At 40.1% G+C, this 15,161-nt stretch overlaps 1 protein-coding gene across 6 annotated transcripts in view; it reads left to right on the top strand.

Annotated features, from left to right (window-relative positions):
* The window catches only part of LOC107378702 (CUB and sushi domain-containing protein 3), a 434,947-nt gene that overhangs the window by 160,900 nt on the left and 258,886 nt on the right, over window positions 1-15,161 (top strand). For all 6 annotated transcript variants that reach the window (XM_070550820.1, XM_070550818.1, XM_070550816.1 and 3 more), the window contains 3 exons: window positions 8,475-8,690; window positions 10,007-10,195; window positions 11,258-11,427. In XM_070550820.1, coding sequence (XP_070406921.1) covers window positions 8,475-8,690; window positions 10,007-10,195; window positions 11,258-11,427 — 575 coding nt within the window. The remainder of the gene's footprint in view (window positions 1-8,474; window positions 8,691-10,006; window positions 10,196-11,257; window positions 11,428-15,161) is intronic.

Raw genomic sequence — 15,161 nt, 5'->3', positions numbered from 1 at the left:
TGTGAGAATTTTAGACTGTGACAAGGTCTCACTGCAGTGAACAAGCATTTGCTTCTGTGATGCCAGAAAGAGAAGAATAAAACAACTTCAGTCACTGAAACACAACCAGAATAAAGAATGCAGCCTGTATTAGCATCGCTTATGCTAATGAGGAGACGTTTCATGTTGCCATTCAAGCTCTTATGGAGACAAAAGTACTCCTTTTGTGAAAAGTCATCAGGTGAAAATGAGCTTTTAGCCTATTCCCAGTGTTGGGAAAGACCATTTAAAAAACAAACTAGTTCAAAGTTTAGTTCATACATTTTAAAACAAACTAGATTGTTTCTTAGTTCATAATTAAACAAATTTTGAACTAAGTTCACAGTTCCAAAAAGTTTTTCTCCTCTCTCTCTCTCTCTCTCTCTCTCTCTCTCTCTCTCTCTCTCTCTCTCTCTCTTTATATATATATATATATATATATATATATATATGTATATATATGTATATGTATATATATATATGTGTATATATATATATATATATATATATATATATATATAACCTATGAAAATATTTACCCTACAGAATATTCTCAATAACATGAGGAAACATTATTTAAACAGTTTTTTATGGGACATTATTAAACAATCTTAGGAAGCAGGCTGATGTAGCAAACTCAAAGTGCAATATTAAAAGTGCAAAACATTAAAACATGTGTAATCTTTCAGTTAAGTCCCTTTTTAGTTTTTCTGAATGAACTTTGACTCCTGCACACAGCATAGACATAGAAGAGTAGACGCCGCACCAACCGCTACTGCCTGTGTTTGGCTGTATTTGTGGGTACTACTTTTTATAAACTCTATGGTTAACAGGATGTTTTAGCTAGGCTTTAGCTCCGGAAAAGCTCCATGGAGATCCAGAGCTAGAATGGCAAAAGAACGGGTTCATGTACGCGTTCATAAACCCATTCACGCACGCCATGACAAACGCACTCACAACAATGGTGATTCCAGATATCTCCACTGGAACTTTCAATATGTGAACGACAAAATGAAGGATGTAACTTGTAAAGATGCTGATTGGATGTAAAAACAATATTTGGTAACACTTTACAATAAGGGTCCCTTTATTAATGTTTTTTAGTGCATTATAACACATTAATAAACCATTAAATAAAGTGTTAGCAACTGCTTTTATGCATTGCATAGCATTACTAAACATATTATTTAATGCATTATTAAGCGGTTAACTAATGTCTGTTACAGAACCTTAGTTAATGCAGTTAACACTTGCAGTATTAAATTACTCTTCATAACGTGTTTTAATTACCGTGTTAGTTAATGTGTTAATTAACCCTTAATAATTTTTAAAGTAATCATTTACTATGGTTGTGTATTTACAGCGAATAAGCAACAGCTAACTAATTCATCCACTTATCCTACCCTGTACATTGGATGTTCCTTGGACGTGTATTAATAAACAATTAACTAATGACTTAGTAATGCTGTACTGTGTTTGTCATCAGGAAGCCCTTACCTGACCTTAGGTAAAGTAAAATATTGATCCCCTTTGGAAACACTTTCTAGATGTTTAATACATGCCTAAGCATTACTTAAGCATTACTTAACCATAATTAATCATTGCTGGATGGATTTTGGACCCTTATTGTAAAGTGTAAACTTGTATCCCTTAGGAAACACTTTCTAAATGCCTAATATATTCATAAGCATTACTTAAGCACTACCTAACCGTAGTTAAACATTACCAAATTAATTTTGGACCCTTATTTTAAAGTATAAACATTTATCTATTTATAAACACTTTCTAAATGCTTAATAGATGCCTAAGCATTACTTAAGCATTACTTAACCATATGTAGTGTTGGCAAATTGAGTACTTTAAGAGCTCAAGATATATATTACCTTTACTAATGACCAAAAAGCTGTGATACTCTATTTAAATATAGAATATCCACCCTGCTTGGTCTTTATTGCATTTATCAGAAAATTCTAGGATTTTTGCTTTATTAAGTAATTGTACACACTTCGTTTTGATTCAGAAAAGAGTCAGGTTTATAAAGGTAAGAATTTATTTTTCAAACAATTAAAACATGACTATTTAACTAAGCATTTACTGTGAATGGATGAAACTAAATGTGATGTATAAAATCTATGTGTGAATGCGGTGTTAGTCAGAACCTCCTTATCTAGGAAAGCTGAGTTTTGGATGTAAGAGAAGTTGGTTTGCGTTAAGCTATGAAGTTGGTCCTTATCAAAACACTTCAGATGCTATCTGTCATGTCTACTTCACCCGTTCTCGGAGACCCTCGTGATAGATGTGGAATGTCAAAGTCCTCGGACTTCCAGGCGCCGAGGTCCGTAGAAGAAACTGCGGCCCCCACGAAACCGGTCTTAGAGTTGTCTGTAGGTCACAGCAGAGGATGGAACTGCGTGTCTGGTGGAGTCTTAAGGAGCCTAAGCAATATCAGCTTGTTTGCAGGAACTGTTGCTTGTCAGCTTCGCAGGTGCAAAAAGGTTTTGACGACGTGTCAACATCTTTGATGGTTAAAGATGTGTGCTTCAGATGGCCGGTCTGAAACTTTCTCTAGAACTGCTGAATCACCCAGGGTGACCCAGTTTTAAGGTTTTGATGTTATGATTTGCCCAGCCAATCAGAGGCTGACAGGCTTGAGAGATGTTAACAAGACAACTCAGAAACACGGCTTCTTTGACTGGATGTTCTGACTGGGTAAACGACTTTTTATGTGTCAGAGTTTAACGTAACCTTACTTGTTATGGTGTGAGTGCAGATGTTATGACCTCGCCACATAAACATGCAGAACCACATTGCAGTCATTGTAGACATAACATTCATTTCAAACTTCAATCATTGAGCACAGATTAATGAAGCATTTAATTATAATATAATTTTTATAAACAGCAAGAAACAAACATTTATTTAATGATTTAATGATATTCAACATTCAATGATATGACAGATCATTTGCTGCTGTGGCCCCCAGACTCTGGAACTCTCTCCCCCTGAGCCTGAGATCAATGGACTCAGTGGTCTCCTTTAAAAAGCAGCTGAAAACTTACTTGTTCAAGCTGGCTTTTGTGTGACCTTCTTCACCACTCTCTCTTTATTCTGCTCTCCCCACCTATTCTACCTTCCTCAGGATCCACTGATTTCCCTCTTTCCTATTCACTCTCTCTCTTTCTTAACATTTTTTTCTTTTAAATCGCAATTGCTTATTCTTGCTCATTTTAAATATATTTGAAAACATTTTTGAAATGCTTTTTTTATATTTTTACAATTTTTATATTTTTTATTTTTGTTTTTGTGAAGTGCCTCGTGATTTCTATCTTGAGAGGCGCTAAAGAAATGATACTTCTTCTTCTTTTCTTCAAAGTCATGGAAGAAGTTCATATTGATTTAGGAAATCATTCTTGAATTTAGCAACTGATCCGAACTGGAGTGTTCCTTAAATGGAGACCGTGGGGAAGAAAGCTATTGTTGACATGTCGTTATCTGTTGTCAGAGCTGCCGAGTCTGTGATCTCCAGCTGGTATGAAGGCAGGCTCATTTAAAGGGAACACAAGCAGTCCTGTGTTTCCAGTTTGACCAGATGTTGAACAGATGTTGAAAGGTCAAACTGTACCTAAAACTGACCATTGCTGGACATTACACATAATTAATCATTACTGAATAAATTTTGGACCTTTAGGTCCAGTAATAGACATTATTAAATGCTTAATAATACATGAAATAGTGCTATATAATACATAAAAGCGTTTGTTAACATTTTATGTAATGGTTTATTAATGCTTAATAATGCACTAAGTATTGTTAATAAAGGGACCCTTATTGTAAAGTGCTACCCAATATTTTTATTGTTTTAAAAAGTATTTTAATTGAACAATCAACAACAACTTTACTACAGCAATGAAACAATAAAGGTCTGTGAGCATTAGTTAGACAATGGTGACAGCTGGATGACTGCCAACTTCATTAGTCATCTCAAATAGATTTTTCTCCATTGAAACTTTACTTTAGAAATCCAGAATGCTCATTCTAGATACAACAAATGTTCCTGTGAACAGCTGGGCCTGAAAATGTGAAGAACATTGATGGAAACAGCAGCATAGTTTATAGGAAGAATAGTGTGCTCAGGTTGCTTTTTTGCATAAATATCAAGTATAGCTAATTTAAGAGACAAATCCATCATTGATAGCTGTGTATCCTCGCAGGGTTGGTGCCTATCTCCAGCTGTCATTGGGCTAGCAGGCAAGGAACACCTGGACAGGTTGCATGTTAACTCACACCTGAGGACTATTTAGAAGAGAGCGATGGACCCAACAGTCATGTTTTTCGACTGTGCGATGATGCCAGAGTTCCCAGAGAAAACCATAGGGAGAGCAAGCTGACTCATGCAGATAACCCAAGGTTGGGATTTGAACCCAGGACCTTCTAACTGCAAGGCAACAGAAAACTCTGTCACTGCACAAAACAAAGGAAGTAAAAATAAGACAGATACAGTACATTTTGGGTTGATTGGCAACCCTAAATTGTCCCTAGGTGTGTGTGTGTGTGTGTGTGTGTGTGTGTGCACGCGCGCACGTGTGTGTGTGTGAGTGTGCGCGTGCACGTTTGTGTGCATGTGGGGGGGTCTTGTTCTGTGTGCGCACAAAGCAGTACAAGTGATAATGCTGCAGGATTTCATAATTGTATATTAGCAGCAGCACTGCAGGTGCTCTCCACGTCCAACATGTGGGTAAGCCAGGTCTGTAGTCAACTTGAAGCTGCGCACATTTTTCAGCTAAGTTTTCTTCCATATATCACAAAGTTTGCGTGGACAGTTGCTTACGCAGTTTTCCGACCCCGTTTTGTGCGTAAGCAAGCTTGATAAATGAGGCCCCTGATCTCTTGTGATCCTACTGAGCAAAAGAAAATGAACGTGTGGAAGTTAGTCTCAAAAGGAGTAAATCTGAAAAACAATCTAGAACTTGTATTTTTTATGTGAGAAACATTGATTTGAATTGTGATTCAGGCAAAAAGAAAATCAGCTGTATTAGCTCCACCTCGCACCTACGAGAGAGGGACCTCACAGAGGTGACTCCTGATTGACTGATCATTTGTCTTTATGCTTTGTAATTAAATGATCAATGGTTTTATTTTGATATCCATTTTAGGGTCATCTGGGAAAGCCTTTATCAAGTGAGCTGAAACGTTGGAGGACAGTACTCAGTCATGTTGGAACAGATACAGCAGATGGCTCGGACATGGCAGCACTGATTGTGCTGAAAAACAGCCAGTTGGCCGTCCAGGAAGGAAACAGGATGTCGTTATTGAGTCTGATTCAGTAGCACCTTAATCTTCACAATTACAACAAAAGTTTCTAAAATGAGTGTTTTCAATTCTATCGATGAGGTTTTTCTTTAGCGTTAAGCTCCAGTTCTGCCATCATGACTGCAGTGGGTGGATTGATAGAAATCTTAGTTTTTTACGTTTGTGTGTTTAAAGAATCTTGCAGTGAAGCTCGGTCTGTTATAATCATGAACTTGTCTAATATTTAAATGATTACATCTTTGTAGTGTGGGAGACACAGGTGTAGCAGCTATAAGGTGGATGTCTCAGCTCTTACAACAGAATTAATCAAAGAACAGTTTTCTCTGACGCCTGACTGCAAATTACTCTTAAATTTGCTGGACTGATATTTTTATGTACAGACATGTTTTTAAATGATTTATAACATCAGTGAAAAGAGAAAAAACCTCCACTGAATGATTGCTCATGGGTGATTTCTAAATGCATAATCCTGTTTTTAAATAATTATTTGACCATTCATCAAACAACACAGATTTTTTGTTCAGATCAGAAATGTGGTCATACCTGCAGGTTTGAGTATTTTATTACAGGAGCACGTTCCTTTGTGGGCTTGAAAGCATATTAAAACATGCACAGATGATCAGAATACCAAAAATAACTTCCTGTTATCCTGCCAGTTTATCAAATGTCATTACTTAGAGCAACCTGCATGAATCTGTAGGCTGTAGGTTTTTCTAAATCGCTGTTTGAGTAACAATCTTCTGCAAACTTGAGGACATGATGAATAGATGAGTTTACTGGTTCCACTAAACCCAGCTGCTTAAATATTAACATCTGTGTGCGTTATGTGAAATGTAAAAGTAAATGTGTATTATTCAACTGGGTTTAATGGAACAACGTGACATAACTTGGTTAAGTTAATTCAATATTTCAGGGTGTGAATTTGACCAGGGAAACAGTAGTCTAGAAATCTAGACAAATCATCTGTCCAACCATCCGTCCATCCGTCCATCATCTGGACCCGCTCGTACATGCAGGGTCGTGGGAGGCTGTTGAATATCTCCAGACAGATAGATTCTGCTCTGCAGGTCAGTATAGCTACACCCCTGTAGCCCCAGCAGGTCTACCATTGGACAGAGCAGTTCTGGTGACAAGCCAATTAAAGCATTCTATCCTTGTTGGGTGGACTTTGCACTAAAATGGCCTGTATTTGATATAGTGCTTTCTAGAGTTCTGGGACCCTCCAAGGCGCTTTAAACACAATCAGTCACTCACCTGTTCACACCCTAGTGGTGATCAAATCAAATCAAATCAAATCAAATCAAAGATACTTTATTAATCCCAGAGGGAAATTAGAGTTTCAGTACACACAATTCAGGGATCAGACATACATGGGCAAGACACATGACAATTCGTCGACCGCATTTGAAGGAGTCTTCGAATTGGGACAGGCCTGGTCGCGGCGCTGTGACGTAACCGGCCGACGAAGGATGCAGACCCTGAATTGAGACACAGCCAGTGTCTTGCCCAAGGACACAACAGCAGCTACAGACTGATCAGGGCTCAAACCTGCAACCTTCCGATTACGGGTGAGCACTTAAATCCTGTGCCACCGTTGCCCGTACTGGAGCTGTGACAAAGAAATACTACAAAGAGGGCATTGGCGCCGCTAGGAACGCCGCTCATTAGAAATAGCTTTAGAATCAATTTTGGACGATTTAGATCAGGGGTGTCAAACTCCAGTCTTCAAGGGCCAGTATCCTGCATCTTTTTGTTGTTTCCGTGTTTACCTGTGGAGCAGCTCATCAAGCTTTCCAGAAGCCTGTTAATCATCTTGTTGCTCCTCGAGGTCCCGGAAGTGCATTACAAATCATGTGGAGAAAGAGCTTTTTCTGTTGGTGGTCCTAAACTGTGGAAAGAACTCCCAGTCACAGTTCGACAGGCATCCTCCTTAGAGGATTTTAAGTCTAGATTAAAGACACACTATTGTACCCTTGCATTTAACAGTTGGCTGCAGGATGGGCTTTATTACTTTACTTTACTATACTTGGAGGACATGTTTCCATTGGTTTTATTGGTAACTCATTTTATTTTGGGCTTGTTTTATTGTATTCTTGGTTGCATTTTATTGTTTCATGTGTTATATTTTTATTATTGTGTGACTGTTCAGCACTTTGGTCAGCAGTATGGCTGTGTTTTTTAAAGCGCTATACAAATAAAGATGATGATGATGATGATGATGATGATGATGATGATGATGATGATGATGATGATGATGATCTGCTGATTCAAATCAGGTGTTTTGAAACAGGGAAAACACTAAAACATGTGGGATGGCGGCCCTTGCGGACCGGAGTTTGACACTTGTGATTTAGACTTTGGCTTTTGGCATGAGCAGATGGAGGTACTTAAGTCATTCATTTTAAAAGGGTATGCATTTGTTTCGTCCTGCCAATGGTGTATCGCAGACTGCCCCTGATGACTGACTTCTGATAAAACGCTACAGGAAAAATGATCTGATGTGTCCTAGAGTTGTCCAATAGCATGCACAGACAGTTTTAAAGACAACCGTAGATTCTGTAGAACTCTAACCCTTCTGTCTATGGGTCATGGCCAGATCATATATTTACATAGGTGGGATGGCTTGCCAAACTGGGGAAACAGCTAAAACATGCAGGATGACGCTCTTTCATGATTGGGATTGAACAAAACCGAGAGGTTCAAGTGAGAGAATATAAACCCATGCCACTGGCAGTAACTCTTAGAAACTATTGAACTACTGATCATCTACAGTCTGGGCTCAGTCTAGAGTGGTGCTGGATCTTTAGACCTAGCAGTCTGCAGATATTATATCCAATCCCCTAGAAACTGGAACCAGGTGTCTGTCTGGAAAAGTCGGAGGGACTGACGTGTCCGATTTGAGTCTGACGTCAGGATAACATCTCAGGATGACAGTTTTTAGTTTTCTTAAAGGCAGAATGAGGTCTTTGTTTATCTTTATTTCATCACTAATGATGAAACTAAACACATTTCTGATCCTTTAATAAAAAACACACTCTAGACGTTTAAAATGACAGATACAATTATAGACATAACTCTGCCTCTGTGAATGATTCCTCCTATGTTCCCCAAATCATTAAAACCAGACTCTTATTTTCTCTTTCGAGGTGTCCAGTTCACTTTTCACACTTTCCACCTGGAGGATCACCATGACTACCTGCTGATAACAGAAAATGGCAGCTTCGCTCAGCCTCTGGCTCGACTCACTGGCTCGGAGAGGCCGGCGCCGGTTAACGCCGGCCTGTATGGGAACTTCAAGGCCCAGCTGCGCTTCATTTCTGACTTCTCCATATCTCTACAGGGATTCAACATCTCCTTCTCAGGTAGGAAGGCATATGTCGGTTCTGTCTAGGAGGAATGGAAGTGGAAGTGTGTTGACGTGAAGATATGAAGTAGGGATGGAGGGTAAATTGTGTGGAGATTGGAGAAGGGGAGTGCTCAGGAAGCGGTGGGTAGTGTTGTTTATGGAAGGGAAATGCCACGTTGAAAGGCAGTGATGGGCAGACAGAAAAAAGGTTTTCTTTTCTCAGAGAGTAGATCAAAAGCCCTAAGCCTTTCTGAAGCTTGCATAAAGTAACGTGTGAGGGTTTTTTTGTCAGCCAGTGGGCCGAAGGTAAATCATGCTGCAGGGCTCACTGGTCTGAGGAGGATAATTACCTCACAGAGAGGTCGCACCGGCAGTAGGTGTCTGACCATGATAATAATACCCATCAAAGCATGTGGGCCAGCTTCCTGAGGACCGAAGAAACTGCAGTGCTCAGAAAAAAGGGCCCCCATGCAGAGAGCCAGGAATGGATAATTACAGAGAAGTGGGAATGGACATTTTATAGAGATATGGAGAAGGAGGTGAGACAGATGGTGATGCTGAGTGAGCAGAGTTGATAGGGCAGAAGGAGAGTGAGGTGGAGTGACAGAAGGAGAGGCATGGAGGAGGAGGGAGGGGGGCTGGTTTTATAAGAATCCTTGCAAAATATTTTCCTGCTGTTTGCTGAAGTAGAGCATAACTTATGCAGGCATGAATATTCATGAACCTGATAGTTTTTTGTCCTTGCATGCTCCTTAATTAACAGCTATAGATTTCCTGATTAGAATTCATTTTGTGACCTTTCGGAACCTTTGATCAGATTCTGCCGATGATGCTGCTGCTGCCATGATGCCTGACTGGGCTCACATTGATCAGACAGTATAGCTCTGCATACGGCCCGATACAGGCGATGGGAGAAGTGCTGCTGGCATTAAGATGTTATTCTTCAGACCTGACCCGAGACCCAGCTTCTAAAATTTTAAAGCCACCAACCACCACTCATGTGTGAAAGAAAAAATGTGCACAGAGGTGGCCTAGTTTTTTAGAGCCCAATCCTTCATTTCGACATCTCAAGCTTTGGGCACGTATCCCAACCTGATGAAATGTCCTTGAGCAAGACAGTTAATCCTCATGAGCTACAGTATTTCTCTCTGTGGCTGAATGTTTAGTCTTCTTTGGTAGGAAGCAAGGAACAACAAGGGACTGATTTACAGTGTTCATTTAAGTTCAAGTCTAACTAACAAACGGAGAATCAGAAACATAAATCTTTGAGACGTTTGGGTTTACAACAGCTGATCTATTTGTGTATTTATTTCTTGTTATCTTGTTTTGTAGAGTACAACCTGGAGCCCTGTCAGGATCCTGGAACGCCTCGGTTCGGATGGCACACAGGCTCCAGGTTCGGCATCGGTGACTCGCTGTCGTTCTTCTGCAACACCGGTTATCGCCTGCAGGGGGCGAGGGAGATTGTGTGCCGGGGAGGTGGCCGCCGCATGTGGAGCGCCCCTCTGCCAAGGTGTGTGGGTACGTGGTCAGCTGCTTTTTTCTCATTTCTCTGCATCTAATTTAGGCAAATAAGGGCCAATAATGATAGAAGCATGAACTTGAACAGATTAGCTACGATTGTGAGAAGCTAACCAGTGGTTGTAACTTCACAAACCACATATTTCAAACATGTAACATTTTCCCCTACATCAAAGGTCAACTTCACTGAAAAAAACATTTTAATGACTATTTCATGCAGGCTGAACATGAAAAAAGTCTCCTACACTTCTCTCCTGCATTAGCTTCTGATAGAAAACAGATGGTGAAACTCTAGGATTAGAAAAGCCTGACAGATCTACGTCACACTGTCACTTAACATTCATGGACTCACCCATCTGGACTCACAACGGGGAAGGCTGTTGTTGGCTTAGCGTCCAGGAAACAGCAGAGAACGTCTCGGCTTAGAAGCTAACCATTAGCGTTAGCAATTTTACAACACAACAGAACTCCTCCAGGCTTGTGTTATCTGTGAAGATAAAACATCAACGTTGCAGAGCAAACAGAGTCAGTGATAGACTTGTGCTGCTGTTAGCCAATCAGAGGAGAGATGTCCACACATCAGGAAATACGACTCCTGCCGTCTGAAGCTACTTTCATGAATTCTCACTGGAGCTTTTATCCCCATGAGTACGACTTTCAAGGCATTTATTCCTACTAGAGATTGCTGCAGATTTATTAAATTATGAGTAAAGCATATCTTCAAGTATGTTTGTAAAGTAAAAAATAGCTTTTAGCTATACACTCTTTTTTTACACAGATTTTGTCAACTAAGAGCCGTTTATTGTGTAAAGCGATCCTGATGTGTGTTGAGAAGGAGCCGCCGCTCCTTTGATTGTCTACTTGGTGTTTCACAGTGACTCACTGCCGGTTGATGATTTTTAAGAGGAGAAAGTAATAATTGTTCCACCAAGGAAAACAGTTAAATGGTACCTTTATCTGTTTAGATAAGGATCTAGTTATGTAATGTTGACTTTATCCCATCTGTAGTGCACATTGTTGTTGAACTGATTCTGTCCGTTATCCGTGCTTCTTCTCCTGCAGCTGAGTGTGGATCCACGGTCTCCAAAAACGAGGGGGTTCTTCTGTCCCCAAACTTCCCAATGAACTACGACAACAGCCATGAATGTGTCTACAGCATTCAGGTCCAAACAGGCAAAGGCATCAACATCACCGCCAGCACCTTCCAGCTCGCGCAAGGTGACATCCTTAAGGTAAATAACATGTCTCCTTCTCTTCTGTGACAGACACACAATCAAACAAGGAGCCACAAACGTGTGTGATTCTTTACCTTTTTTAAGGGCGTTGAGTTATTTTTATCAACAGAAATGGAATATTTAAGAAGGGATTTGCTTTAGAAGCTTCTTCCAGAACAAACTATTGTTCTGACGTGAGAATCTGAGGTGGAACAGCGACCCCGGCAGCAAGGCTTTTCAGAAGAAAAGGATTTATTTCTTTGCTTGAGGGTGTTTTAGCAGTTTTGGTAAGCACCACCGATGGGATGTAAATAAAAATGGGACGTAAATTGCTATGCAGTCCCCAGTTCACAGCTGGAATCCAATCGTTTGGGATGCAGATTTCTTGTCTAATGCTCACGCTAAGCGCATTCCTGCCTATTGTTGAGGGTTCTTCAGAATTTTGTGGTTTTGTGAAAAAAAGGAAAGTTATTTTTGATCCAATGAAAGGTACAATATCACTATAATATTGTTTCAGAAGAGACCTGAAAGGCTTTAAGTTTGTGCCGTTTTGGGAAATTGAAGAGCTGGTCTTTAGATTTTAAGAAAGAACAAAATTTTTGTTGTGATACTCGACATTGTCTCTTGGCAGTATGACAATGAATCTTACATTTGAATAGAATTCTCAGAGTATTAGCAGCGGGAATTAGAATCAGTTCCACCTATCTATCTGTTCTTTTTCATATTCATTTCATATCTGCTGGAATAACTGAGACATGCAAAAGGACAGCTTTATAATAGAGCTGCTCAATATTGGCTTTTTGACCCATATCTGATATTGTCTGACTCTTCATTTCCAATACCAATATCTGCTGTTTCATAAAAAAGAAAATCTAAAACATTTGAGGTTACTGACATCACATAGCTCCTATCATGCACGTTTAAAATGTAGCTACTGCAGTTTAGTTAGTGATGTAGTTGTTCTTTTTCTGTATGTTGCAGTTATGGTGGTTATCAAAGATCTTCAGATCATAAAAGCAAGATTATTTTTGTTGTTTTAGTGGTTTGTTAGCTGTTAGCTACACACATCTATGTGCTGCGAGGACAGTGTACGTCACTACACAGGTCAAATTTCTAATTCACAAATTTTGCCAAATAAACTAAAATATCTTCGAAATTTTCAGATCTGTTATATTTTTACATTTTGAGAGAGAGAATATAGCTGGAGAGTTTGATGTATAACGTGTGTATGGGATGTAACGTGCTTGTTTGGGATGTAACATGTGTATGAGATATAACTTGTGAATGGGATGTAACGTGTGTGTATGAGATGTAACGTGTGCATGGGATGTAACGTGTGTATGGGATGTAATGTGTGTATGAGATGTAACGTGTGCATGGGATGTAACGTGTGTGTATGGGATGTAACGTGTGTATGAGATGCAACGTGTGTGTCTGGGATGTAACGTGTGTGTATGGGATGTGACGTGTGTGTATTGAAATGTAATGTGTGTAAGATGATGTAACGTGTGTAAGATGATGTAACGTGTGTATGGGATGTTACGTGTGTGTATGAGATGTAACGTGTGTAGGGGATGTAACGTGTGTATGGTATGTATTGTGTGTATGAGATGTAACGTGTGTAGGGGATGTACCGTGTGTATGGGATGTAACGTGTGTATGGGATGTAATGTGTGTATGAGAAGCAACGTGTGTGTATGGGATGTGACGTGTGTGTATTGGATGTAATGTGTGTAAGATGATGTAACGTGTGTATGGGATGTAACGTGTGTGTGGGATGTAACTTGTGTGTATGGGATGTGACGTGTGTGTATTGGATGTAACGTGTGTAAGATGATGTAACGTGTGTTTGGGATTTAACGTGTGTGGATGGGATGTAACGTGTGTATGGGATGTAATGTGTGTATGAGAAGCAATGTGTGTGTATGGGATGTGACGTGCGTGTATTGGATGTAATGTGTGTAAGATGATGTAACGTGTGTATGGGATGTAACGTGTGTATGAGATGCAACGTGTGTGCATGGGATGTGACGTGTGTGTATTGGATGTAACGTGTGTAAGACGATGTAACGTGTGTTTGGGATTTAACGTGTGTGGGTGGGATGTAACGTGTGTGTATGGGATGTAATGTGTGTATGGGATGTAACGTGCATATGGGATGTAAAGCGTGTAACGTGTGTATGGGATGTAACATGTGTATGTGATGTAACGTGTGTATGGGATGTAACGTGTGCGTATGTGTGTATGGGATGTAACGTGTGTGTATGGGATGTAACGTGTGTATGGGATGTGACATGTGTATGGGATGTACAGTGTGTGTATGGGATGTAACGTGTGTATGGTATGTAATGTGTGTGAATGTGATGTAACGTGTGTGTATGGGATGTAATGTGTGTATGGGATGTAACGTGTGTATGTGATGTAACGTGTGTAGGGGATGTAACGTGTGTATGGGATGTGACGTGTGTATGGGATGTAACGTGTGTATGGGATGTAACGTGTGTGTTTGGGATGTAACATGTGTATGGGATGTAACGTGGGAATGAGATGTAACGTGTGTTTGGGATATAATGTGTGTATGGGATGTAACGTGTGTATGGGATGTAACATGTGTATGGGATGTAACGTGTGCATGGGTTGTAATGTGTGCATGGGATGTAACGTGTGTGTTTGGGATGTAACATGTGCATGGGATGTAACGTGGGAATGAGATGTAACATGTGTTTGGGATATAATGTGTGTATGGGATGTAACGTGTGTATGGGATGTAACGTGTGTATGGGATGTAACGTGTGTATGGGATGTAACATGTGTATGGGATGTAACGTGCATATGGGATGTAAAGCGTGTAACGTGTGTATGGGATGTAACATGTGTATGTGATGTAACGTGTGTATGGGATGTAACGTGTGCGTATGTGTGTATGGGATGTAACGTGTGTGTATGGGATGTAACGTGTGTATGGGATGTAACATGTGTATGGGATGTACAGTGTGTGTATGGGATGTAACGTGTGTATGGCATGTAATGTGTGTGAATGTGATGTAACGTGTGTGTATGGGATGTAATGTGTGTATGGGATGTAACGTGTGTATGTGATGTAACGTGTGTAGGGGATGTAACGTGTGTATGGGATGTGACGTGTGTATGGGATGTAACGTGTGTATGGGATGTAACGTGTGTGTTTGGGATGTAACATGTGTATGGGATGTAACGTGGGAATGAGATGTAACGTGTGTTTGGGATATAATGTGTGTATGGGATGTAATGTGTGTATGGGATGTAACGTGTGTATGGGATGTAACGTGTGTATGGGATGTAACGTGTGCATGGGTTGTAATGTGTGCATGGGATGTAACGTGTGTATGGGATGTAACGTGGGAATGGGATGTAACGTGTGTATGGCATGTAATGTGTGTGAATGTGATGTAACGTGTGTGTATGGGATGTAATGTGTGTATGGGATGTAACGTGTGTATGTGATGTAACGTGTGTAGGGGATGTAACGTGTGTATGGGATGTGACGTGTGTATGGGATGTAACGTGTGTATGGGATGTAACGTGTGTGTTTGGGATGTAACATGTGTATGGGATGTAACGTGGGAATGAGATGTAACGTGTGTTTGGGATATAATGTGTGTATGGGATGTAATGTGTGTATGGGATGTAACGTGTGTATGGGATGTAACGTGTGTATGGGATGTAACGTGTGCATGGGTTGTAATGTGTGCATGGGATGTAACGTGTGTATG

This window comes from Nothobranchius furzeri, chromosome 5 (assembly GCF_043380555.1).
Source record: "Nothobranchius furzeri strain GRZ-AD chromosome 5, NfurGRZ-RIMD1, whole genome shotgun sequence".
Lineage (NCBI taxonomy): Eukaryota > Metazoa > Chordata > Actinopteri > Cyprinodontiformes > Nothobranchiidae > Nothobranchius > Nothobranchius furzeri.
This window is presented reverse-complemented; position numbering and strand designations above follow the sequence as displayed.